The 27851-nt window shown below is 45.1% G+C and overlaps 1 protein-coding gene across 3 annotated transcripts in view; it reads left to right on the top strand.

Moving 5' to 3' along the window:
* Nucleotides 1-27694, top strand: part of How (protein held out wings) — a 37233-nt gene extending 9539 nt beyond the window's left edge. Inside the window, exons 2-8 of one of the 3 annotated variants that reach the window (XM_070671117.1) lie at nt 8077-8210; nt 10555-10671; nt 11627-11770; nt 12390-12492; nt 13633-13935; nt 19834-20081; nt 24663-27694. In XM_070671117.1, the coding sequence (XP_070527218.1) occupies nt 8077-8210; nt 10555-10671; nt 11627-11770; nt 12390-12492; nt 13633-13935; nt 19834-19919 (887 nt within the window). In that variant the 3' untranslated portion in view covers nt 19920-20081; nt 24663-27694. The remainder of the gene's footprint in view (nt 1-8076; nt 8211-10554; nt 10672-11626; nt 11771-12389; nt 12493-13632; nt 13936-19833; nt 20082-24662) is intronic. The other 2 variants (XM_070671119.1, XM_070671118.1) reach the window with 2 other exon arrangements.
* The last annotated feature ends 157 nt before the right edge of the window (nt 27695-27851 follow it).

Below are 27851 nucleotides of genomic sequence, written 5' to 3'. Positions count from 1 at the left end.
GTTTGGGTGTTTCAAATCGCGCGTAAAAACTCGCGAAGCCGTTCGAAATAGCCGGGGTATAAAAAAGGAGTTTGTCCCGCGTCTCAATGACGAGATAGGGAATATACGCTACGCGTTTCCAAGTTACGTGACTGGAAAGAGAAGGACGTGCGTCAAGTTACGAGGCGATTTTCTAGATCGTGAGCGCGCGACACCGTTGGCCGATGGACCGTGTTCAGGGCGTAGGTATGAGCGAAGCGATTTCGCTCTCACGAGCAATCGCAGCGTCTGAAAAACACAACCTTCTATGACGGTACAGAAAAAAAAAAAAACGGCGGGGTAGGGAAAAAGAAAAGAGAGAGAAGAAGAAGAAGAAAAAAAAAAGGCATTCTGTCGAGGAACTTTCGCAACGCGCACCTTCTTGGGGCATCGCTATCCTACTCGGCGACGATATCGGTCCGTCCTCTCGTTCTCTCTTTCCCTCGCTCTCCCTTTGAACCGTTAAGTCTCGTTAAAGAGCGCAACGAGAAGGCACGCCAATTGCGTTTCGCCCGATGTCGCGAATCGACGGTCCCAGGAACTCGCTCGGTAAAACATTTCATTTGTTACGGGACTATTTACGGAAGGGGTTTGCTTTCCGTTTCGGCACAGACGCCGCTCGCGGCTGTTATAAAATTCGTGATTACGGTCGGCGTGTGCTTTTAGACTCCGAGATCGAGAGCATACGCCGGTTAGATTTTTACTAACGGATCGCGGGGGAGGAGGAGGAGGAGGAGGCGGAGCGGAGCTTGCTTCGCTGAATTTCTGCAGCTTGCGTTTCGTCCGTCAGCGCGGGCGGCTCGACGTTGCTATCGGGTTTGGCGGGCGCAAAAGTGAGCCAGAGTCACAGTCGCGTGATCCTCTCATCCGGAAGAATCGCGGTCGGCAACCCAATATTTGCGCGCCGCAACCGAAATAACGCGTTTCGGATCCATCGAGCGAATATAGGCTCCGCTTCCGTGCCAAACGCGCCCCGCGTACACCCGTAATCCGGCCGCGTCGCCAGGCACCCGCGAAATCCCGTCGAACGGAAGCCGCGATTATTTCTGAAATGTGGAGGCGTGCCTATAGAAGCGCGGTGCCGCGCTCACTGTTTACTACCGACCACCAACTGGGATAAGCTTACACGGAGAGGAAGAGCTTCTCTCCTCTCGAGAAACATAGTCCCTCGCGAAAGTAATCGAATTTCGCTGTGAAATCGCAGCCGTCTATTTCGGTTGTCGCGACGATGTTTCATCGCGCCGAAGAAATTCTTAGGAGTTTGTAGAAATTGGAAATAATTTTGGGACCTTCGTTACGAGATGACAGGATTTGGCAAAATTTAATTAATATCTTATTTATATTGTTGATCGTAATTATTATTAGTTTATTTTTTCTTCATACTGCGGGTCGTGAAGAAGTAAAATTCGGTAGCGAAGGGACCGAGCGAGGAGTCGAGGGTCGGCAGTCGAAATCGGAGGCGCTTGGCGGTCCGGGGACCGGAATCTCCGGCGGGTTTCTCAGCGGGAAGGAGATACGGTGACTCCAGCAGTCATTGAGAACGAAACGGCCCGGGTCTTTTTTCGGCGTCGGCTCTCTTTTCGTGAGTGGCTTCTTCTTCTTCTTCTTCTTCTCTCCTCCTTCCGAAGAAAGGCGGCCCTCCCTCGCGGGTTCGCGGCCGCAACGGCGTTTCTCCGCTTCTAAATAAGGAAATGCCTACGCTTCACCTCCGCCTCCGCCGTCGCCGATTGTCGCGGCGCGGGCTCCTCGCGCTCACACGCACACGCACGCGACTCTCTTAACCCATTTAATCCCCCACAGTTCCATTTTTGGAGCGGCGGGCATGATTGACCCGGGTGGAAGTGGGAAACGCGGCTAAGAGCGCCCGTCGCATCTCGGCCGTTTCGAAGATTTACCGCTCGATTTCAAACATCATCCTCCTTCTCTTCAAAGTCTTTATTTACAAAAAGAAAAAGGGAAAAGAAAAAAAAAAAAAAAATCTCCAATCGCATGCGTACATACATACATACAATCATATAACGTTACGGAAGAACGGAAATTTGCTTCTCCGCTCGCGAGTCTCTCGAAGCCGAGCGTTTCCAGACGCGGTAAAACTGAAACTCCGAGATGCTCCTCTCTGCTTCTCGCTCTCTTCTTCTCTTACCCACCGCGGCTTTCGAGGAACGGGGGGAGAAGAGGGAGGGAACGCGTCCTATGCGGCGCGGTCTTTAACTCGGGGCCCTTAAGGGCCTGGCTGGCGGGGCCGATGACCGAACCGGATCGGGGACCCGGCCGTTTTGCCGGACGAGATTCGCGCTCGTGCCTCCTCGCGGCTCTGGTCCGCGGCGCGCGCGCGCGCGAACGGGCGCAGCTGTTGCCGCGGCGTTCTCCGTTGCATTCTCGCGTTACGGTAAGGCGGACTGGGCCAAGTGCAAAAACACAGGCACCGGCCCGTGTTTATTTAGCCCGCGATTTCGGGCGGACGCCGCGAATTTGAATCGCCGCACGGAAATAGTTTCCCCGATGGCCTATAAGCGGACACGTATAATTGATCTTTCCCGCGCGACTCGCGTTTCCCCCCCGCTCCGTTTAGTGTGCTGAATTAATCGAAAACCGGCCCCCCTCCGGCGTGTCCCAGTTTAACGATTCCGTCGCCTGGAATTTCGTGACGATGTAATTTCTTTATTGGACGCGCGGGGTGTTCTCGGGGGAAAAACGTTTCTTCTTCTTCTTACGCTGTGGAAAAGACGAGACGAAGGCCGGCTGGATTCGATTGGGTTTAATTAACGATCGAAACGATTAAGTAAATGATTTATGTTACGACGAAGAAAGTAAGGCTCGACAACGTGCCTTTCGGCCGGGGTTAATTAACGATGAAATAAGATATCCTCGAATTCGCGAGCTCGTATTTGAAATACGCTCTTCTGATTACAGCTTCTATTTCGTCATTGCGACATCGTTGAATGCTATCCGTCGCGATCTTCTCGCGTGCTTCGTGCACTTTCCTCCGCCTCTCCCTTCGCCGCTTCGCTTTCCCTCCGTTCTTTATAACTGTCATTTCGCGCACTTGCATCTTCCTTTCGCCTCGTTAACCTTTCCGAGGCGCTCTTCGCTGCTTAAGATTCACAGAAGTGCACGGGCGTTTAATCGGAGAGTTTGTTACGCGTTTGTTGTTTCAGTTATCGCGTCCGTCGTTTATCTCGTTACATTTTCGCGTTTAAGCCTAGACAGAAAAAGAAAGAACGTTAGGTAAAATAGATAGTCGAGTAAAAATTCAACGTTCCGAATTATTTTCCGAGTAACTTTTGCCTCGAATTACACGCGCGTTACGATATTTATAATCGTACGAAATCGCGATTTGGACTTGAGGTTTTTTACTCGGAACGGCAAAGCGGGTTATCGTATAACCGGTATTATGACTTCCCGTCATTAACGATACATGCCTCCTCAGTTTTCGACGGAAAGAAAAATAAAAAGAGGGGAAGGAGAGAGAAAAAAAAAAAAGAAACGTGAGATTGTGCGATAATCCGTTCTTCCCGGACGGAAGCAGCCGAATTAAAACACGTGTGCGCGCCGTCTCGGAGTAAAGTTGCTCGGGTTGCAAAAAGGACCGGGCTGCGATCGGGCCGATTGAAATCTCCGGGGCGGCAGCCCGAAGTTAACGGGATCTCTCACGCTGGGGGGATAAGCCGATCGAGTTTTCGCACGGTGCGCGATAAACATTAAATACCACGGTGGAGATAACTGGGCGTTTTTTTTTTTTTTTTTTTTAATGCGTCGGAATCAGGAAACCGAGACGCGATAGCATTGCGATAACGAACGAGAGAGCCAAGCCAGGCCGGCCTTTCCTAGACGCGGTTGGATGTTGCACTCGGCGTGGCACACAAAAGTACTCGAGCGGTAAAGCTCGAGGGTCCGAAATTTCGACGGTGCTTAATTCTCGAGGCTCGGATGAGCGTTGAAAATTTTATATTACACGATGGAAACGTTCGTTGTCGCCACTTGTGTCCCAGGGCCTTAATCGGCCGCTTCTCTCGCGTCCTCAGTTTTCCGTGTAACGTGCCTCGGGGCAGCTAAGACTTCCACAACAGTCCAACGCGTCGCGTGTTGCGCTGGACTCGCCTACCCGCGGATCCTCCGCCTTTCGCGTCCTCGATTCACGGACTCCCCGCGAGTCCGTTTATCCGCGGCGGATTTTGCATTTGTCGCAAAATTTCTGGAGCACGTATAAATAGGCGCGCTTGCCTCAGCGCGCGAAAATAAGCTTGGGAATTGCCTAAGGGCGCGGAGCGGTTGGAGATGGACGGAGCCAGTTACGAGCTCTCCGCGCCGCTTGTAATCTTCATCGTCGCGACGGTCGGCGGTGATATCGAGGCGAATTTATCTCCGAAGTCGCGCTGATAGCTGATGTAGTCGCTCCGGCGCAGCATCGTCCCTCCTTTCCTTCCCACCCATCGCGCTCTCTTTCTCTCTCGCGCAATTAATCGCCGTAGGTACTGCAAACCGGCGCGTGCATGTCCTCGTTTATTATTTCATTACGGGACGTTGGCAGACGTAATCGCGTAACGACGTGCAATTATTCGAGGTAACGATAGTTTAATCGCGCGGCGGCTCTATTTGCATTTATGCATAGCGCGAGCGCGCTTTTCGCCACTTGAGGCCGCGCCGGAAAGCCGGAGTTCGCCGGTACTCGTGCTAAAAATGGAGATCACGTAACGCATCGGCGATACACCCGGCAGTTCGCATTCTCATCGTAACGGCATTTCTTCTTGCGCTCGCGCGAGGAGATCCAGTTAACGGCCGTTTTATCGGGTCGCCTTTTGTCGCCGACTAGACGGCGGAGTCCAAGTGGCCGTCGAGAAACGCGAGGCTCGAGTTATTCTCGCGAAGAAGAGAGACGCTTTTCCGTAAGCGGGGACCGATTCCCGCCCGGATTAATTTGCAAAAGCCCAGCCGGGACGATGAATCGAGAAACAATCGCCGTCGTGATTCACGCGAGGGAATCGGCATCGAAGTCGGCGACTTCGGGGAACGATCGCTTCGCTCGTGAGTGATACGCGGTCGCGAATCGCGGTGTCTCACCCGATTACGACATCGGTGATCTCACGGCGTCTCTTTTGCTGCGACGCGCAATGATACCCGCGCCCCGACGTGCACCCACGTGCACGCACGCATCACGCGATATCAAGACATCATTTGAAGGGATTTTTTTTTCTTTTTTTTTCTTCTTTTTTTTATTTTTATTTTTTTGCCTCCGCGGAAAGACTCCCCTTATTGCTACTCGCTTCCTGCGACGTAAATGTGCTGCGCTGACATTGAACAAAGATATATACAGAGGCTATCGCCGTCCTTTTCTCTTCCTCTCTTCCTCTCCGTCGTGTCTGCTTTTTCAGTCATTCGTGTGTTCCACACGCACGTCATATTTCGGGTAGCACGTAAGATTCGAGGAGTTGGGAACTGGTGCAAAAGAGGGAGAGACAGATGGATAGACAGAGAAATAGAGAAAGAAAAAAAGAGATAGGTAGATAGAGTAATAAAGAGAAAAAGAGAGAGAGAGAGCCAAGAGTGACGGTCAGCTGATGTCACGCAGATGGGCTGGTAAGCTGCGTCGTGCTAAAAGTGGCTATGATGCCCTCCTTTATTTCCCCTCTCGTTCTCCTATCTTCCCCGTTCTCCTCTCTCCCTTCCTCGCGCGACTGTGTTTTTCTATCTGCGTCCATCTATCCGCTGTAATTCACGTATCTGCGTTTCCCTCTCGCGCGAAATTTCTGAGAGGGAAAAAGAGAAGAGGAGAGGCATACCGCGAGCCGCCGTGACGCATTCTCCCTCTTCGCGACTTCCTCGAGAAAATCGCGGGCTGAGATGACTCCGGGGGGGACTCGGCCGCGCGTGTGTACGCGTTAAGAGATCGTGACGTTTTCCGTTCGGAATAAGTGTGACGAGTAGCGGCGCGGGGCCCCGTGGCCGAGAAATCGCGCCGACAAAGCGGCGATTTGTTGTCCGCGCGCAGAGCCGCAATCAATTCGCTCCCGAGATTTTTCCCGGCGATAAAATTCCTTTTGCCGCGGACTAGGCCCTCCGGGCAGCCGCGCCGTGAGATTCCGCGAGCTGTAAAAGATTTCTTAATCACAGAGCCTCCCACCCGCGACGATCCACCTGCAGTTCCTCGTTGAATAAAAACAGCGCGCTCATTGAGAGACTAATAATCGGCTCCTTAAGATCATTAGAGGAAGCGAGCCCGGCACGCAGTCATTAGCTGCTATGAGCGATTAACTGCGCAGCCACCGATCGATTCATTTGCGACCGTAAGGACACGTTTAACGATAGAAACACATTCGTAATTATATTACCCCGCGAGTTTCCTCGCGCGAAGTTTCCGCGGAGGAACGCGTTTGTTTCGCGCGGTATCTATTTTATGTGCGCCGTAAGCCGTACTTATTTAATTTAATTGAGCGGTTTTTTAACCGCTCCGAGAAAACTACTTTAATTAAAAATAAGCGCGTAGTTAAAAAAAAAAAAAATTAGAAGACAGACATTATTATTTAAAATGAAAGAAATAAAATGTCAGATCGAAGCCTGCGTTTTCGGATTAATTTATCACGTCTCTAAATATGGTCCCCATTGTTCTAATTAAAGAAAAAAAAAAAAACTTTCCGCAAAAGTTCCCGTTAATAAAAAAATAATTTGAAAAAGAATCCCGGGCAGCGATTATGAATCTTGAAAATTCCATTTGGCAAAAACGAGGGGCCGACTTCGGGTTAGCGTCACGACTTTATCGGCGCCCGAATTATCGGGGCCGAACGGGATTCTCGCGAGACAAGTGCGAGACGTGGGTCGCTCTCGCAAATTATCGGGAGGCCCTCGTCTTCGAGGCGAGACGAATCTCGCCGATGAGACTGCGTCCGCGATTTTGCGGACGGGGTTCGCGTGAAAAGCGCGGCCGGGTTTGCGGTCACCGTGTTGAGGATCGGTCGTTGTCACGGGGACCATCGGCGTTACCGGGAGGACGACCGAGAGCCGAAGAGGTCAGGCATGCGAGAAAGTGGGGCACACGCGGAACGTTGACCTTTACGGTTACGGCGGATGTACATGCGTTGTAAGAGCGCGACCGGGTTGCACGGCGGGGCCCCATGAACCTTTGTGGCGATGCAACGTGATGATCGGTGCGTGCCTACCGAAACCGCAGAGTAAACCAAGTTATCTCTCGGTGGCCGAACGCTCTTACATCGAATTAAAAGCGCGACTTTTACGTTGCGCCCGGTAAAATTGATTTTGATTGAGCTTATCAATTACTTTGAATTAAGTACAATTTAAAGGAAACATTTTTCTCGGCACTAACGTAATGAAAACTTGATAATCAAAATTATTATTATTAATTAAATTTAAATTATATTTTTTTCTATTTTTTTTTTCTTTTTATCTCTGTTAAAATAATTCTTTCTTCGGTGCGAGAAATCGAGACGAGATGTGGAAAAATTTCGTTCTTTTCTATTATTTAAGAGGAGAGCCACGCCCCAGCTGTTAGATTCGCAACGCCGTTATTAACACATATACATTTAACGCACGAATAAGTCGAGCGAGTGCGAGTATGCGTGCGAGCATAGGTATGCAGCACCACGCTTAAGCATTATCGCCCATACGAGGAGACCCCGCGTGTAAAGACTAATCGCGTGACGTATTATCGAATAAAGGATATTACATACGCGCGGTTCCATTCCGCTCGCGCTTCGTTTCGTTTTCCTCGTTAATATAACGGTCACCCTACATTCTTCGCAGATTGGCTCATTCGGCATAATTAACGTTAAGAATTCGTCCGCGCGTCTCGAGAAATCTCCTCGTCGAAAGTATCGGAGAGACCGAATCGATTCTGCCGGTAACGAAAGGAAATCGCGGTTCGTTCGCGCGAAGAAAAAGCGCACCAAGAAAAAGAAAATTATAATTACTTTTGGCTTTAACTTTAATTTTATAATATATATATACATTTTTTTTTTTTAATTTCTTGTAACAACTGTATAGTAAATAAGTATTTTTATTACCGATTTAATTTTATTAAGGGACAATTTTATTTTTATGTTGCAGAGATCGCGAAGGTGCGGGCGAGCCTCTTTCAAATCAGCGGAGTGAAAAAGGAGCCGCTCATCTTGCCGGAACCCGAGGGCGACATCACGACGCTCACGGAGAAGGTCTATGTGCCTGTTAAGGAACACCCAGACGTAAGTAAATTTGACTTGCACGAATAATTAAAATTGCCGTATATCTTTCTGACGACACGGTCAAGAAATTCTCTCCGAGATGCGAAAGCGCGTCAATTATTGTCACTCGTTTAATCAGCACTTCTTTTGTGGGAGAGTTTATATTAATTAGCTGATGTGTACACTGAGAGATAGATATGGCATTTGCCGCGGCGACGACTAGCGTATGACACTATCGTAACGTGCGTTGATTCTCGTACGAAAATTAACGAATAGTTAATATTTCGAGCCCAGCTCAGGTGTGATCGGTGATCGAGAGGACGGTGGAAGAAGCAGTGGAACTGTTTTCTCCTTTAGTTCTCGGTGGTTCTTAGCGGCTGGCGCTTCGCGAAATATTAACTATGGGTTTCGCGTGAGGATCGACCCACGTCACGATGGTATCATACGCTAACTGCCGTCGCCGCGAGTAATGCCATATCTGCCTCTCGGTGTACAATGCTTCAGATAATGAACGATAATCGTGACGTCGTTAAAACTAAATATCTGTTATTTTGCGACGAGTGGCCGGAGTGAAATAATTAACCGTTCCTCGGGAAAGATTCATTACTTTTATTCGCGCAAATTGCAAGATTCCTCTGCAAGAGTATTCCCTTGTTTATGAAAAAATTAAAAAATCGAAAATTGCGTTGCTCGGTAATTATTATTATTTTTTCTTTTCTTTTTTTCTTTTTTCTTTTTTTTTTTTAACCGGAAAGCGACTTTTATTCCACGCCCGTTGAACGAACTTACTTATGTTTATTCGCCCGATTGAAAGTCCCCGTTGAAAGATCTCGCCGCCTCTCTGTCGCGTCGACGGAGGCTGATTTTCGTCGCGGGTATGCGAGAAGTATCGCCCGCCGATCTTCGCGGAGCATGAGATCGGGCGCGCGTGCACCGAACATCGAACGCTGAACGTTATTTCTGTAACGCCCGAAATAGGGCTCGCCGCAAAGAGAGACGGGGTTCCCTTCGCTTCTCCACGCTCCGTTTCCTCGTCTCGCTTGCGCACTTCTGCGCGGCCGACTCTCATTGAGACGTAATAGCCGGGTCATAGGCTTATTAACCCTTTAAATCTCTCGATGCTTTTTCCTCCTTTTATTTTTCCTCGGGTTTTGTCTTTCGCGCTCGAGTCGCGTCGAGAGGCTCGGTTTGTTTAAAAGACGAATTGCCGCCGGACGCGGTAATAATAAACGAGAGAAAAATTACGTCGACGCGAGGACGATCGGTGGTCAGATATCGGCGATTGTTGGCTCATCACGATCTCTCGCGAGCACCAGGAGGAAGAACATAGTTACTTCTGCAGCCAGTTATGATTTTCATGATTATACTTTTAACGGTGAATATGATTAAGTTACTTGAAAATAAATTAATTACATTAATTACATAATTAATTCGAAATACTAGTTGATTAGATATGTAATTGAGTCACAATCATATTTATCGTTAGAAATATAATTATGGCTGGCTTCAGAGGTGACTACATTTTTCTCCCGGTGAATTCTGATCGACTGATTAGTTCATTATCGCGCGACGTGCGGTCTCGCTTTGTCCGCTCGGATTATGTGATTATCGTCGATTTATCGTCGATTGATTGTTTCTGATAACGCCGCACGCGTTATCGCCGTGTAGTTTTTTTTTTTTTTTTTTATTATCGCCATCAAAGAAGAGGCTCCCGCGATACGCCGGCACTCGTCATCTTATCTCTCGCAGTATAAGCGATCGCGCGAAATTAGCATAAATTGTCGAGATCGCTATTTGTCGCACGTGTTTATTTGCGATTATTGTACGCGAGATATCGTACTCCTCCGGGAGAAACTGTGGCCTTTCGTGCTAGCAGCGCCCGGGATTTATTTCATCTCGCTGCACTTCAACATTCAGTCACGCCTCGATCGCATATATTAAATCTTTCGAGATCGTTTTTGAGGGAAAAAGAAATGGGCCAGCGGCGAAGAAGCGCGAATGATTCACCGTCTAAACTTATCCGCCTTTATTTACCGGGATCCAACAATGAAACTGGATATCTCGCGGAACAGGTCTTTTTTTTCTTTTCTTTTTTTTTTCTTTTTTTTTCTTCACGCGATCGTGCGAGCCAAATTTAGCTCGTCGGCATTTCGCGGGTATAAAAAAGGAAAAAAAAAAGTGATATCTCTTACAATTCTTAATTTCAAGTACAATTACGAGGTGTCTGCGAATGTAAATACTTTTATACAAGTTGTTAAATAATAATTTTAAAACAGATAAATTTAGGCAGCCCTTGTAATTTTGAGAAGTAAATTTCAATTAAATGGGGGAAGATTATTCAGTCGGCTGTTTTGTGTGATTGCAGTTCAATTTCGTCGGAAGGATTCTGGGTCCACGAGGCATGACAGCGAAGCAACTGGAGCAGGAGACCGGATGCAAAATTATGGTCCGCGGTAAAGGATCGATGAGGGACAAGAAGAAGGTAAGAGTCGTCCAAGTGTCGTAAAACTAATTAAAAAGGCTCTTTGCCTAGTTGCTCGCGGAGTCTCTTTGAGGCGGGACTTCAGGCTCTCCAGCCGCTCTCGAAATTTTTGTCGATGCGTTAAGTATCGCGGGAAGACACGTGACTTGCGCTCGTTAACGAGGAGTCTAAAATTAATAACTGCGGCAGCTGTTACAATAACGGCTGATTTTGCTAATCACAGACTTGCTCTTTTTAACCGCGCTTCGTTTCATTTCTTAATAAAATAAAAAAAGAAATAATAAAAAAAAAAAAGAAGATATTAATGTAGTAATGTTAATACATTTTTTTAATCAATAACTGAGAGTTAATGGACTAAATAAAAAGAAATGCTTGCTGTGTAATCGAAGGAGCGAATCAGAGACCCTGATAAATGAGTTTGGAATTAACCGTGAGTGGTTCATGTAGAGTACTAAACCAAGCGTCGTATTATTTTTCAAGCTGCAAGTGGCACGCGAGCGAAATGCTTTCTCGTAAGTATACATATGTAGAAACGAAACTCAGCTCGATGTGAATTTTATATGTGCATCTATTATTTTTCCCAACGCCGATTTATTCGTCGGTCTATTTTATTTATTTCATGGTAGCTCGCGAGATAGATTCTTCCCCTTTGGTACATTTAATAATCCGTCAATTAAAGAGTTGTCGGATACAGAAAATATTTTACATAGATTTTATAGAATATATTTTTTTATATCTTTTATCGTATATCTTTATATTATTTATATTTTATATAATTTACGTATTACTGTACATTATTATTTAATATATTTTTAGAACAGTATGAATAGTAACTTTACGTAATTGTGCGACTGTAGCGTCGCGAATGTGCACGTGTACGTGTCCTGTTTGTGTGTACGTGTGCGACGACCGTGTGCGTGCATATAATCAATTGCGTGACGTATTGCTTGACCAGGAGGAACAAAATCGGGGCAAGCCGAATTGGGAACACCTGACGGACGAACTGCACGTGCTGCTCACAGTCGAAGACACCGAGAATCGTGCCACGCTGAAGCTCGCTCGCGCAGTCGAGGAAGTCAAGAAGCTGCTCGTGCCCGTGGTGAGAAAGTTCCAACTGTACACCCTTCCCTACTTAGACGTAATAGCTCCCTCCGCGCGCGCGTTAAATACGAGAGGAGATATCCAAGCCGGAGACTTTCCCACGTGTTTTCTTTCTTTTTTTTTCCCCCGCTTGTATTTCCCGTGATTTCGAATCAGGCCCGATGAAGCGAGGTGTGCGCGGGGAAGGAACAGCCTCAGGCGAACTTGGACCAGGCTCGGATTAATTTGACGATTAACTTTTTTTTACGTTCAACGAAAGAGGAACTACGTGCGAGGCTCTTTAATAAGACTTCCACCGAATCTAATGTCTATCAAATTAATTCGAGGCTGGTCCAAGTAGGCCTTAGATTTTATTAACGTTGAAGAGGAAACACAAGAAAGTCGCGACAACGTTTGTTTCGACACCGCGTGCCGTGGCTGTGCTGCCAAGCACGGAAAAACTCGAAACGGTGGAATGCCACTTCCGAAGTGAGCGGGCCCCGCGACGATAACTGTACAACCAGCGCTTTCATATGTAAATGGAAAAGATCTGTACAATGCCGCGCTCCCCCATGTATCTCCGGATAATTATCGCTGCACCTCCGGTGGTGGGTTCTGACGGTAATGTCGATTGTTAGCAGGCTGACGGCGAGGATGAGCTGAAGAAGAGGCAGCTAATGGAACTCGCCATTATCAATGGGACTTACCGGGACTCGAACACAAAGGTTGCCGCCGCGGCAGGTACCGTTTCGCAGAGCTTGTCTTATTATGCGCGCCTGAAAGTCTCGAAAGTACCTTCGTTCGCGAGGGCCGTGGCACGTGAAAATCCCCTTTCGATAAAACATAGGCGTAAAAAAAGCGACTAATCTAACTTGGAGAATGAATTTTAGAAACACGGGCAGCGCTGGGAATTGCATGGGATTGAGATTTTAAGATTTTAGCTTTACCGTTTTTTGTGCCACGGTTTTAAAATCAAGTTTATAATGGTGTGATACGCTTTAAGAAGTTAACCAGCTGTATTAAATTATTTTTTTTTTTTTTAATTTTAACGTGACGTGACCAAGTTTCTTAAGGCTCGCTGCATCTACTGCGGGCTCGGGCTAAGTAACATCTTTCTAACGGAAGGTCCATTTGCGACGTTACTTCATCGCACTCGCAATGTACCTCGTCGCATTAGAGAAGCGTGCAATAATCGACGTGTGACGCATGTGAAGATAACGACAGCGTGAAAGATTAACGTTGGTCACCGTCTCGCACGTTGTGACTAATCTATAAATTCTCGCGCAATAACGCATCTTTGAAATCCGAAACTCCTCGTACCCGATCGTCGGAAAAATTCATACTTTAACCAGCAATAAATATCGGTAGTCGTGACATAAAGAAATAAAAATGTTGTAACTATCGTAGGAGAATGTTAGATCGATTTATTCGTAATATTTTTTTCAATAAATGTTATTTAATTAGCGTGAACCGATCAATTAATATTATTTCATGATTTTTTTGAAACTAGTTTTGCTAGACTGTTTGAATCGCATTAGATAGAGGTGGAATGCGTCTGAAAGATTTCGGAGAAGCCCGACTTAAGATACATATCTAGATTATGCTGACAGTTATTGAAATCAAGGTCGACATCCGAGAAGGCAAAATCTTTCTACCGGGGTCTTAATCTTTTTCTATTAGCCTGTCAGATTATTCCGCACTCATATCTGTACTCTAAATTTTTTATCAAAGTTAAATGTGGCGATAGCTACGTTTAGCATTAGAAATGTTACTTTTGAAACAGATAAAAAATTTTATAATAGCTGTAAGACAGTTATTTTTTTCTTTTTTTTTTTTTTTCTTTTGTTGAATCCATAGTCATGGAATTATGATTTGTTGCAGCCTGCGACGAGGAGTGGCGGCGGGTGGCCGCCGCCGCGGCGGAGACACAGCGTCTGCTGCCGGGTCTAGCGACACCGATGCGGACTCCGAGCGCACCCTTGGGTGCGCCTTTGATCCTGTCACCGCGAATGTCGGTTCCAACGACCGCGGCTTCCCTGCTGAACGGCTCCGGGCCGCCCGGCTCGCTTCTATCCGCCGGTGATCCCCATGGGCTTATCTACACGCCGTACGCAGACTACGCCAACTACGCCGCCCTGGCCGCTTCGCCGCTGCTCACCGAGTACGCCACTGCTGATCATTCTGGTGGGTTGTTTGCTCGTTGATCGCTCCCGTGTCCTTCCCCCCCGCGGCGTGAGAGACGGTGAACGAACGCCTCTCCTCTTCACGAGAAACGGGGCTTTTTCTACGCGGAAACGCTTTTTTTTTCTTAATTTTTAAAGGGAGACGCGCATGACGGAAGGAGATTTTTTTTTTGTTACTTTTATTGATATTATTATTACTTTATGGTTATTATTATTAATGCGGCACGTCGCTGGTGATTGGTGACCCTCTCGGTTTCTAGCGCTTAGCCTTTCCGCCTCCCACGTGAAATTATTGAGAGATTAGGCGAGCGGCGCATGGTTAACGGGAAGGAGATCTGTCGTGAAAGTTGACCGCCGTGTATTTTATTATTCTTGCACGTAATTACTTGCTGACCGGCGAAAAATACTTCTGCCCGTCTAATCTCAGCCTCAGTGCCAATTTTTAACACATTACGCGATTTTGGAAATTAAAAGAAAAAAAAAAAAAAAAAACAATTATTTGTTTAATTAAACGAGACGAGATGGAGGGCAACGTTAGAACGTTCGGAATCTCGCTTCGACTGAGGGTGGTCGCCAATTGACACGCGAGCGCGTAAGCCCGTAAAACGATAATTATTAATTGCGAGCCGATCGCTACCGTAGTCGTTAATTATCATTACGCCTTCCGCCACCGCGTCGTTATTTCCCTTATCATCGTCATCGCCATTGTCACCGCTATCATCGTAGCGGCCAGCGAGGATCTATTTTTCTGCGAGGATAGCTTAGGATTATAGGACACAAACCGAAATCAGTCATTTACTAGTCGCGTCAGAGTTCAGATGTTATATTAGTACTTGAAACCCTTAGCGTGTAATACTGTATGCGCCGCCTTCGGAGTGACCGCGTCACGAGGATTCAGGGTAGAAAAGCCGCAGGGACGCGAGCGAAACGGCTGGACTGCTTCGGCAGGACTCTTCTATCAGTAACGGTTTAGGTGTTAGGCATATAAGAGGAAACCGGATAGACGTGCGTACTCGTCGCGTAGCTATACTAGTCTGAAAGCTCTTCTTTCATTCTTTTTTCGTTTTTTTTTTTCTTTTTTACCGATTTAGCGCCGTTCACCAGCAGCCACGCGTCCGAAGTGTTTCTTTTCTCCTTGAAACGCCTCTGAGGCGATCGCACGGTGCGGTTTTTGCCCGACGAAGGAGGACAGATATCTCGCTCGTTAGAGAGATTTCATATATATCTTTTTTTTTTTCTTTTTTTTTTTCTTTCTTCAATTGCGCGCTACTATCGAGGATTAATCTGAAATTCAGACGCGCAGGATTTTAAGAGACGCACGCGTATCTCGATGTAGAGAAAGCGTCCGGTGAAAACGGGGAATAGATTAACTTCCCGTGCGCGAGAGATGTCCGCTTTCGCCACTCGAAACCGATTTTGGCAGCGGGCGGGAATTGTTTTCGTTGTGTTTATGATTTTGTCGCCGGTTCCCTTAACGGGAAATGTCGCTTGGAATATCTCGAGTGGTACGTTCTTTCGGAATGCCATATTTACATTAGCATCTCATCAGCCGAGCGCCTCCTCTCACCGATCGGGCAGATCTCGCACCGTGCGACGTAGAAATCCAACTGATCCAAGGAGATCGTGGGAGTCTAGCGTCGAAAGTTAGCCAGGACAATCTCCGCGGAGTGTCGTCTTCGAGAAAAAAAAGATAGGGACAGGAGGGGAGAAGAAGAAGAAAAAAGAAAAAAAAAAGCAGCGCGTCGAGGTATTTCGGGTACGCGAGAAATCTTACCGTTTAGCTTCCCTCCTCACCAGCGTCCAAAGCACTTCCCCGTCGAGTGGTACTAACTTTTCACTGACGCACACGACGTCCAGGACCGCGTTCGAAAGCTAAGAACGAGACTTGCATCGCGGAGTGCGTCCTCGAATGCGCGCTCCTCTTCGCGTATTTTCTTCGACACGAAAGACGTTTGAGAAGGCATCCCAGTTACCCGGTGAATGTTTCGCGCATTCGCGCGTCTTTTGACGTATAAGCTCGTAATCAGATTGGAAATTGAGATTGAAATTAGATTGTAGCTCGGCAAATTGGAGTAAAATACTCGAGAAATATTGGTTTTCTTTTCTCTGATTAACCGAACTCCAGTTCAATCTCGATCTTGACTTCCAATCTGATACTTAATACCTAGGAGAGTGCCTGGTATATCTCGGTACATCTTTTAGGATCTATCTAGATAAACTCGAATAATAACTAAAGCAGAAAAGATAAAGAAATTAATTAATTTATCAGCAAATTCGTGAGGAAAAGAGCCGATCTTATTTCTTTACGCAGATGTTAACCATCTGCACTCAGAGGAGACTGTAATTACTTTTAAATCGAATCATACCTTTACGAAATTTTTAACGATGAATATGATTGAGTCAATTATAAATATAATTATAATATAATATAATTTTATTTAATTGAATTTATTATGTTTGTCGCTGGAAATGTCACAAAATTATTATTCGGCCTAGAAGTAACTATACTTATCTTTCGGTGTATGCGAGTTTGTCTAGATAAACTCTCACATTTGTATATACCTGTACGTACATCGCGTTACGTTTTACGGTAGATTTGTCTCTTACGATTGATAAGGAATCCGTAACGCGCGGCCGCGCATTACTCGAATACAATGATCAAAGGCCATTCTTGTTGTAGCTGGTTTTTTTTTTTTTTAATTTTTATTTTATTTTTTACGGACATGTGCATAGATAAGTAGATTTCGCAGAGAGTATATTACGTATTTATTGACGTAGACGGTATTAGCATATTGCGCATAGTATAAGTTTCTTTTATTTTTTATTTTTTATTATTTTTTTTTTTTTCCTCTCTAAGCTTGGAGTTCGATTTCGGAGCCTCGGGACGCTCCTTTTTCTCGCTTAGGAGGACAATCAATCATTTTAATCGACAATCTGTCGACAGGGTGGTGATGGTACATTATTAATCAAATTTTAGCCCGCGTTCTCTTTTTATTCCTTCTTTCACTTTGCGCGGTTTTTTCGCCTACCTTTTTCGCGAACACGGTTTTTCTCCGCTTGTCACGCTTTATAACTGTTAAAAGAGTACCACTAGAAACCCAATCGAATCCCTCGGGTCTGACCTAGCACGCGACCAAGCAACTAACACCTCGATCCGTCCACCTCTCCTACGAGAACTCACTCTACGTTGCGTACGCTCAGTTTTCCCCATTGTCTTCTCTCTCTCTCTATCCCGCCTGCATCCGGATGAGCCACCGTGCCTCTTAATTACGTAACTCCTTGACGACTCGGGCGAGGTAATTACGCGAGTAGCTCGGCGATAGTTATCTGAAAGAGCCGAGAGAGAAAAAGGAGCGCTCGCCTGCGAGACTTTCAAGAGTAGAGCAGTTCTATCATTGATTGCGTTCCGGAGACACAACAGGTCACTAAACGCTCAGCGAGTCTTTATTATAATTAGTTTCTAAACTGAGATTGTAAGCAGAATCTGAGGAAAGATCGAATTATATTACAGAATCGGTGAATAGTGATCAGTCGTGTCACTCGAACGCGGCCGTGTGCTCTTTTTCGCGATAAGGCGAGAGAGAGAGAGAGAAAGAGATAAAAACGAGACGTGATCAGTGACTTTTCGCAGCTTCAATCGGCTGGAGCGACTATTGCAATTGGATTAGCGAGCAATTTAGCGGAGGGCTCATCGGTAATAAATACAAATTGGATCTACCGCGCGACACGCCACTCGATGGCCGGTGAATAGGTAGCCCGTGATGTAACGTACGTAGGATCTCCTCTTCTTCTTTATAGGCAGACAGTGTCATGCGTAGGTGGAGGGAGAACATTATTACCCAGGGACCAAACAATATTTTGAGGACTGATGGTTCTAGCGTTTACTTAGCGAATCCAGACGATACGGATAAGACTATGCGTCGAAAAAGTACTTTTTCTCTTTTTTTTGTTTTCTCAACGCGTACTCCCCCCGTCATTTTTTCTTCCCGCCCTCTCACCCCATTCGCAAAGGAGCAAACAAAGGAGAATTGAATGGTGACTTTAGCGCGCACATATTTATACGGATTTATTTTATAGACACGCAATACTCTTTTTGATAGCATAGTCTTTAAGGAATATTTAAATATGCAAATCGTGTATATATATGTATACACACATATATCATTATCGTACGAGCTATATATTATATATACATATACATATATTATTTTATACGTTTATTTAAATTTATTTTTATAAAGATTTAGCCGTTATATAGATATATATATATATATGTATAGATATATATATATATATATATATATATATATATATTTATACGAGGTTGAGGGCCGAAGCAACGGGTAGATGTTAATCTGAATACTCATCGTTGTTAGGATCGAGTAGAATGGCAGAATGCGGTTTTTTAGCTTACATGACAAAGACTTACCTGATGTCACTGACGAAAATCAAAAGTGTAATGTCGAGTCGCGCGCGTAGGAGCGAGAGGTTGTTCGGTTGTCAAACAATAGCTTTTCTCAAGTCTATATTTATCGAATTCATATATATATATGTATACACATGCACGCGCAAAAATCTCGCCGATGTACCTAGAAACAAGCGCCGACGCGAGCGAAAGGGCAGGTGTATGGTAGGCTCGTTTAGTAGGAAATAAGTAAGTAAGTATGTGTGCCTCTTCGACGAAGTCGCGTCCCACTTCTCGCGGGAAAATCTCGGGGACCCGGTTTTCACTTGGACCGGGGAAACCCGGCGCTGGGAGAAGGACACAGTTACTTTTGGAGTTCGTCCAAGAGCACAAAGTCAAAATAATACGAATTAGACAATGATATTATTTTTTTTTTACAATTGATATTCTTTTACAACTAACTGAATCACATTTTGTCGTTAAAAGTATTATAAATACTGTGATTAGATCTGATGGTAACTGTATTCTTATCTCAACCAGGGACGCGCAATTTCACTGATGATTTACAGTATTCTTACAGTGTTCTGGTAGGCAAACTTGCCCCGCTACAGGCCTAAAGACTGCGACCGAACGTGAGCTCACGAGGGACCGGAGCGAGCACGCGCGATCGCGTGTTTAAAGGCGTCACGCGAGTCGTTGCCTTCGCGAGAACGTCTTTGAATAAAGTAATCTCGAGATGTTCGGTGGTGACACTGATAAACGGCGCGAGATCGGCAAGCCGTACCTTTCGAAGGGAAAATCGCAGGTCTCGTTACCGGAGAAAGAGCTATAATCTCGAGATTGAGTCAGGGCAACATGTGCCTTTCTCATCGGGCGAAGAATTAAAGGACCAGTGCATGAGCCATGTGTCGCACGTTACCATATTACCGCAGTATTTCTACCGTATCCGCAGTATTTCCGCTAGAGTCCGGGGAAACGCATCGTGAGCTCGCGCATCGGTCGCAGACTGGAGGTAACAATAATTAATGATGGGACGACAGCGCTATTGCGAGAGCTAAGCTCAGGAAGATGCCGTTTGCGTCATTTGGCAATGACGTCTTCCTGCCTGGCTGCCGCTACGGCGGCGTCGTCCCCGGAACCCGTTGCACAGAGAAAACCAGAAAAGGAGGACCCTCCTGTGGTGTATCATAAAGTAGCAAAGTATTTACCGTAGTCAGAAACGCAAGCTGATGTCGTCCACGCTGCTCGCTGGAGTCCGTTGGACCCCAGGGAGCGGCCTGGGCCTCGTCGGCGCACGATTTCTCTGTGAAACGAGTCTCCCGATATGTGTCGTGTTTTTTTTGCACTGATAATGGCGGCAGAGTTCTAGATTTTTGTAGCGGGCCGAGACGGACGGGACGGGCGCGGGTCCCCTGCAGGCCCGCGCGGCGCAAAGTACGCCGGAAGTGACCGGTCCTGTGACCATACTCATTGCTGTGTGTATGTTGGCGACAGGCGCAGCGGCGGCCGCCGCCAAGCAGCGTAGGCACCTGGGTCAGATCCGCGAGCACCCTTATCAAAGGGCCAACGCTCTCTCGTGAACACAGAGACGACGCGAGTACACAGAGAGAGCGAGAGAGCGAGAGAGAGAGCGAGAGAAAGAGAGAGAGAAAAAAAGCGAGAGAGAGAGATATAGACAGAGACCGAAAAAGAGCGAAAAAGAGAGAGAAACAGAGTACTGCTCCCCGCGCCACTGCGGCAAGGTTAGTGTCTGCACAGGCAGTTCTCCATTAAATTCTCTCTTGTTCTCTAATTTTTTTTCTTTTTATTTTTTTTTTTTTTTTATCAACGTCTTCATCATCTTGCGACGTCCCCACGCCGGAATGACCGAGACGCTCTTCTCGCCGCGCTAAGAAGCCTTCCATCTTATTTTTTTAAACAAAATAAATCGCAACAGCGATCTTCGAGACTAGAAAATTCATGCGGAAGATTAATTCTACAGTTATCCATCTTTGTATCAGAAAAATCAGAGCCGCGAATCTGTTCTGATAATCTTGCTATTTTATTTTTATTATACGTTATAAAAATCATTTGTTAGAACATTTAACAATTACGTTTGAACGATAGCGAGTCGTCGAGAAAAGCGTCTGTGTCATTCCTGCCAGGGGCCAATTTTTTTTTTTTTTCTGTACATGTATACATAGAGCTTCTTATATTATTAATGTGACGAGACCCACGCGGCACACACATCTCGGGGCCCCCGTGTCTTAGGCTCGGCCGAAGCCGTGGCAAGAGAACACTGGCCTTTCACACGTGTTCTCCAAGTTCTGCTGCCGCTCGGGAGGCTTTCACTCGCGAGCGTCCGGAGCGAGAGAGCGGCCTATGATAATGTGTGCGCGCGTGAGTCTCGTGCTGTGTACCTGACGCCGCACCGATCGACATCGGCTGTGTCTCATCGGTAGAAGTAGCACTTCTCGTTTACACGCACGTATACTCACGCGGGTGGACTTTCAGCGGCCGCGACGGAAGAGCTGATTAATGTTGCAGTATATACATACATCCCTTTGCCTAAAAGAAAGCGGAGACCAGAGGTCGAATCTCCCTCGGGTCTTTCTGATTATTCGCGTGCCTTTCGATTACCGCGGGTTGAGATAAAGAAAGAAAGAGAGAGAGAGAGAGATCTCGCGCTCGCAGCGAGTCGGAGGGAAAGGGACCAAGAAGACTCGTTTCTTCTCGCGGCCTAGGGCGTGCGGAATGCCAAAGACGCGTCTGGCGTTTCTCGCATCTAAAATCGAACCGTCTCGGTCTCGGTCTCGGTTTAGCTCGCCTCTTATCTCCCTGCAGTTCGCAGAAGACTTCTGCGAACTTGGGGAAGGTGCGGGAGCAGCGGGGCCGAGATTGACGTTAATTCGCGTTGATAGGGAACCGACTTCGGGCGCGGAAGCCACTCGGAATCGCGAGAGACTCTCAGAGTCGGTTTTCTACGATCGAGAGCTCCTTCGTCGTGAATCGCGAATGCAAACCGTTGGTGCACCACCGGCGGGTTTCCACATGTGTCTTCGGTTACCGTTTAGCCGCGGCCGCGACGCGGGATTACTCGGGTGGAAATAGAGTACGCGAACAACACCTTGCGTCAGGCCGGGGCCTATAATTAGATTCGCGGCCGAGAGGAAAATTGTAAAATACGGATGGCTGCGTGGACCCTCGAAGACCACGTAAGCGTGATCCGCGAAAGATTTAATACGCTCGCTCGTCCGTAAAATTGTTCTCGATCGTTCAATCTCGTTTATCGGCCTCGAATATTGTTCCGTAAGATCGTGGCGGTGGTCCCGGATGCCATCGCAAGGATTTCGGTCGATGTCGATAACGCGATCTCGGACGCGGCTTCTTTAAGAGCTCCAGAACGTCGCGCTGCCGCGAAGGTTCCCGCAGCGATTTTATTTATACTCGTCTTTGTTACAAAAGATTCGGGGCTTCCGTCCAGAAAACGTCCGACATTAATAGATGACTTCGCCGCCGAGAGGTATACTTTTCCGTCGCGCGAGAAGTCAAGGGGTGGTAACGCGGCACGACGCGAAGGTTTACGCAACGCGTTGACGCGACCTGGACCGCGTTAAGTCATTATCGCTGTCGCGGACAGATTTTTATTTCGATTTTTCAGTCTAAGAGAGTCTAAGCGCGAGCAAAAATTGATTCGCCTTTGACAGTCGATTTTCCGTACCGCGACTTCGTCGCCTTTCGCGCCTGATTTCTGACGTTCTTTCGTGCGATCGTAGCCGCGGAGTTAGTGTTCGAAAAGAAAGTAAAGCACGCCGCGAAAGTGCGGACAATGCTGCCGGAGATGGCATCTCTCCCGTCCTTTTTACATATTTTATCTCACTAACAAGTAATTTTTTTTAATTTTTTTACATAATTGACATTCCTCGTCATAGACGCAACTTCATCCATTACGTAGGACGCACAACTGCACCGTCTTTATTTATAAAAGAAATTAACTAACAAGCGACACCACACGTAACACAGAAACACACGCACAACGGGCCGGAGATGCGAAAAGCCGTTCCTCAAGCGGAGTGTTTGTTCTGAATAAAAGTTGTCTGTCTATTGCAATTTTTATGCAGAACATTCCTTTCCCGTGACGAGTTGTTTTCGTGCCAATTCGTATACACGTTCACGTTCTCTTGTACGTACAAGCTCACAAACACCCACAGAAGGGAAACGTAATGTAGCTGAATTAAATATCTTTGCGCGAAGTTTCTTTTTTAATCTCTGATTTTATTCTACTAATTAAAAATAACTTAATACTTTACAGAATTGTATATATTTTTTTTTCTAATATTTTAGATATTAAAGAATTAAATTTTGTATACTATTCATAATATTTTACATTTTAAAGAATTTAATATTGTACATTTGTCATATTTTAGAATTTTATTTAATCGACGTAATTATTAAAATTATTTTGCTTTTCGATTAAAAAAAAATTTATTTATATATTTTATTCGAACTTACACACACACACACACATATATAAGCACACACAAAAATTCGCATGTACATAAAGGACATTCCACAAGTTTCGGGCTAATCGATACTGGAAGGTTTTACGATGAAGCTATCTTTTATCGATGGATAACCAGAAATTGAAATAATTAATTCTATTTAATAATTAATTTAGTTGTCATAATTTAGTTATTTTATTTAATTTCAAGTTCAATGTTAAACGCTTTTTTTGGACACATAACATCGCAGCTTTATCCTTTTTAAAGCATCTCTTGAGTAACTAAATGGCGCAAACTTAAATTTCATTCGGCTGAAAAGAAAATATCTGTCTTCCTATTTTCCTATCAATAAAACGAAACGTTTATCATTGTCGCCGGTCACATCGCCCGACCAGCGGTCTTAAAATTAATCATTTATCAAGAAATGTATGCATCGGTCGCGCGATTATAATTGTTTTTCATTTACACTTAAGTCCAGATAATTCACACTCGCGATGTAGGCTTCCATCTCTTCCGTTTAATAAATGTTAAAGGAAGACGGAACGACTTGTCGTCGAACCTCCAGTCATTGCTCAATTCTACACGAGCCACGTTATAATACATACTGTATAAATAGAGAATCTGTTTAACGGCGTCCATTAATTTAATAATAATACCGCTTTTAAATCGAGAAGGAATGCCTGGACTTGTACTACAGATTATCCGTCCTATGTTATGGCACATGCAACACTCATGAGCCTCTGACACCTGCTTGCTGATGGGACATTAATCACTAAAGATTAATAGTAATCGGTACAATAATACCACCGTAACTGCGTGATCGGGAATTTCGTAAATTTTTTTTTTTTTCCTCGTTTTACCGGTGCTAATGTGGTGGCAGGTGCACACCCAAGCTGCCTGTCTGAGCAAAATCAAGTCGCTGTAATGTCACTTAGAAATTCAGAAATAACGCATACGTGAAACGGTAGTAATTAACATATAGTCACAGATTCTTTCTACTCGACCGTTTCTTTTTTTCCCGGTTTTGTTTAATTGTTTTTATTTTACTTTTTTTTCCTGGTTTTTTTTTTTACTGACATCTGACACATACAGGCAGCTATATGCAGCATTCTTTTCAAGACCGCCGTCAGGTAGATGCACCAGCGAACGGTTCCCCGTGTTTGTCGATCGACGATCGAGATTCCGAATATTAAAAAAAAAAAAATTATTCACGTGCCCTTCGAGAGTCAAAAGCAAGGATCGAAGCGTCGGGGCAATCGATCCAACCGCGATCGCTGCGTGTAATCGGAAACCGGAGTATCGTGTCGCCCAGCCACCCGCCGGTGCATCCAGCCTGACGAGTTGTTACATGCGATGTGTAATCCATCGATTTGTACGAGTTTCGCGTTCAAAAGGGGGGAAGGGGGGAGGAGGAGGAGGAAGGCTATCGTATCTCGGGGCAGAAGCGACTCGGGGTCCAGTTGTCATGGACGTTCACCGAGATAAGGAAGCCGGTGCCCAGATACCGTGCACGGCTGTTCCGCGCGAATTCCACCGGGGTTGCGTTATCACATGAACGCGTACAAGTCGAATGCTTTCACACTAATAATGTTACAAGTAGCCGGGTGCAAAGCAACGTCTCGGCGACCGGCAGACGGCAGTCCCGTCCCGTCGCGGCCACAAAATGATGGTACCTCGATTCTAACGCCCCGGGCCGAGCGTTGCTTTCCGCCACTAACTTATATTTCTCTCAGCTGGCGAGCTACTAGAACTTAATGTTAACGTCGGTCAGTCATAATCAGATTACTAACAAACTGTTTTTTCTTTTCTTTCTTGTTAACCCCGGTTGCCCGTGGCCTGTAGGCTTGGAGTGCTAACAATGGATATCCACTCGCCCCGTGCTAACACCTGGACTCTGGAACAGCATCCCGCGTTCGATCGGTTCACCAACCAGCCGACCACCTTCGCCGTCCGTCCGCGTCACCAGCCCCGTTCGTCAAGCTTATCCATCATCCTGTATCCTCTTAATGTTCGGGAGCGCTAATTTCTCTCGCGCGTCGTCGACGGCGACCCGGCGGAGCCGTCGTCAGCCGCTTCGTGCGATCGTAGCCGCTTCGCGCCATCACAGTCCATCGGCGGCGCGAATTATCCTCGCAAAGGGGAAAAGAAACTCTGCGAGGTATCATTAGCAACGTACAGAAGCTGGGGGAACGCTATATGCATATATTTTATATATACAACATTTACGCGCGAAGATATATATATATATATTTTAAATATTTTATATAGAATCCTCGTGCAATCTTTTTTTTTTTTTTTAATTTTTTTTTACGAATCTAAAGCAGAATTTTGTCTTGGACGCGAGTCAGGTATGCGCAGCTCGAGTGCAACGCTAGCGACGGTAGCAATAGTGGCGGTAGTTTTTAGTACGGACTCGATTTATTTTGGCTTCTCCACCGGGAGGGGAATTTTTGTTGCAACACGCGCGCGCAGTGTCTCCAAAGTATTTTAATTTCTCTCTCTTCTCGCGGCGGCGATATCGTTGTTGTTCGCGTTTTTTTTTTCCCCAGTACTTACGACTACCGCTGGCACCTCCCCCGTCTCTGGAGGTGGCAGCGCGAGAATGTGACAACATTAACTTAAACGCAATCGATAGATTTACGCGCATTTTTAGAGCTAACTTGATGAGAGTGTCGCGCGAGAAAAAAAAAGATGAAGAAAAAGAAAAAGGATAAAAAAAAAGACAAGAGGAGCCTCGCGAGAGCTTGCAAGGCACACCTCGAAGATCTCGTCGAAATGCCAATGCGTCCTCTTTTTTTTTTTTCTCGCGCGACACACGTCGGAGGAACAAGTCCAAATTCTATACAACTCTCTCGCATAAATGTGCCTTATTGTAATATTAACGTAGTGCGGTGTAGCCGCGTTACCGTTTTAGATAAAGCTTTGTTATCGATAGGCCCTATGTAGTAGCGTTAGAACTGTGCAATCAAAATTGTAACTTTCTCACGGCACGTGTATCTCTAGATAGAGAAAAGCCTGCGCCGCGGGTGAGTCGCTCTCCCAACGATCTTCCTCGTCACACCGCGAGGAGGACCGTTGAGAACACAGTCTGTAGTTTAGAATCACGATTATCCCGAAGAGAAGGCTTTAAGAGGTACGCATCGCGTGCGGACGCACGGGAGAGCCGCGTGTACATATTGTTTCAGCTGAAAGTATTAAGAGAAGTGCTGAGAATATTCTAAGACGTCAATGTGCAATACGTTGATGATAGAAACGCGGCAGGGCGCCCAAGGTAGAGCGAACGCGCTGCCAAGGCTCGTTTGGATTAATTGCAGATTTTGCGAGGGCCTCGCAATTCAAATCGCAGGATAAGTACGTTGAATGAAGCCGGGCGGTCACGAAACGACGCCGGCTGAAACGGTGAAATCATCGATATTCAATTGTTATAATTTTTATTTTACACCGCAGAAATCGCCTGCGAGATATTATAATCATACGGATATAAAGGAAGGAAAGTGTATTCTCTGTCTGCATACGTGCAAAAGAGTGTTTGCGTGAGAGAGTGACTTACTTAATATCGACCTTTATCATTATATTAGAGAGTTGCACCACTTTTTAGGTCTGCCATATTGTACATGTAACGATTAGGAACGATATCAAGTTGCACGCGTTATATAATATTTCTGTATAGTCATTCATGTGTCAAATATTATACTCGTTCTCTTTCGACAGATATATATATATATATATATTTTTTTTTTCTTTTTTTCTTTTGAATTTTTGTTCGAGGAGTGTATCTCCCAGGTGTATACCGACAGCTTGGTCCTTCGTGTATATAATAGGCGTTGGAAATTATACACGCACACGTTTAAGAGTGATCTGAAATCTACTTAAGTTTATCAACATAAAAAAAAGGTCTATCCAATATATATATATATAAATATATATATATATATATATTTATATTTAATTATTGTACGTAAATAATTGATTTATCGGAATATCTTGAATATTATTGTCTTTTATTAAGTGCGATTATAATGTACGAATTATATACACGCACTCGCAAGCGTGATTATTACACAGAACATATATGTATTCTCTTTATGTATATGCTGTCTAATATATGAATGCGCGTAAAAACGTAAATTATTACGCATGTATACACATAATGTATTATACATATGCACTGACTCAGTTGAACATCCGAACGGTGCGAACAAATACCGCCGTTTACTTCTGCGTTAAACCGTGATAATTTATTTCTAATATAATTTCTGAAATCCATTTTAATATCTAAGTTAAAAAGGGATAAATAATTTATATACATATATATATTTGTAACAATATTATCTCGTAGCGCTCACTACTTTATCAGTTTCAAAAATAATAATTATTACATCACCATCCAGCAAACATTTGATCTCTTATTATTTTTAGTAATTCTAATTATTGCCGCAGAAGTAAACGCCGATGCGATTAGTTTGCACCCTGTTATCGTATTTATAAATGTATACAGATAAGAAAATGCGTATGTGCAAGCAAGCAATCTTGTTAGATCTTACAGCATGCGAATTTACATTTATTATTCTATATAGTTATATAGATTTCTTTTTTTTTTGCCGAAATTTATTGTATATGATAATTTTTTAGTTTCATATTTTATTTTAATGTTGATATATGTGCAGGATACGTGGCAATATTAATATGTAAGCGACAATGAAAAGCAATTCTGTATTTTGAAATCTCGGAAAGATCTGATTACGAACCATAGTGTACTCCACGCTACTTGTGGGAAAAAAATTTACAATTTACAATGAAAGTGCAAATAAAATAGTTTATACAAATTATGTATAAATATTAAACGGTAAAAAAAATATTTTTTCAATATCTGACACTGGTTTTGCTTCATTTTATTTTTATTTTACTCAAAAAAGAGCCTTTTATTTTACTCAAAACCTTAAAAATGACAAATTCCTCTACAAATTGATGGGAAACAGGGATCTCGCCGTGTTATCTACTTACTCCTTCTATTTTCCTACTACTCCGCGA

This window comes from Cardiocondyla obscurior, linkage group LG22, assembly GCF_019399895.1.
Source record: "Cardiocondyla obscurior isolate alpha-2009 linkage group LG22, Cobs3.1, whole genome shotgun sequence".
Classification (NCBI taxonomy): Eukaryota; Metazoa; Arthropoda; class Insecta; order Hymenoptera; family Formicidae; genus Cardiocondyla; species Cardiocondyla obscurior.
This window is presented reverse-complemented; position numbering and strand designations above follow the sequence as displayed.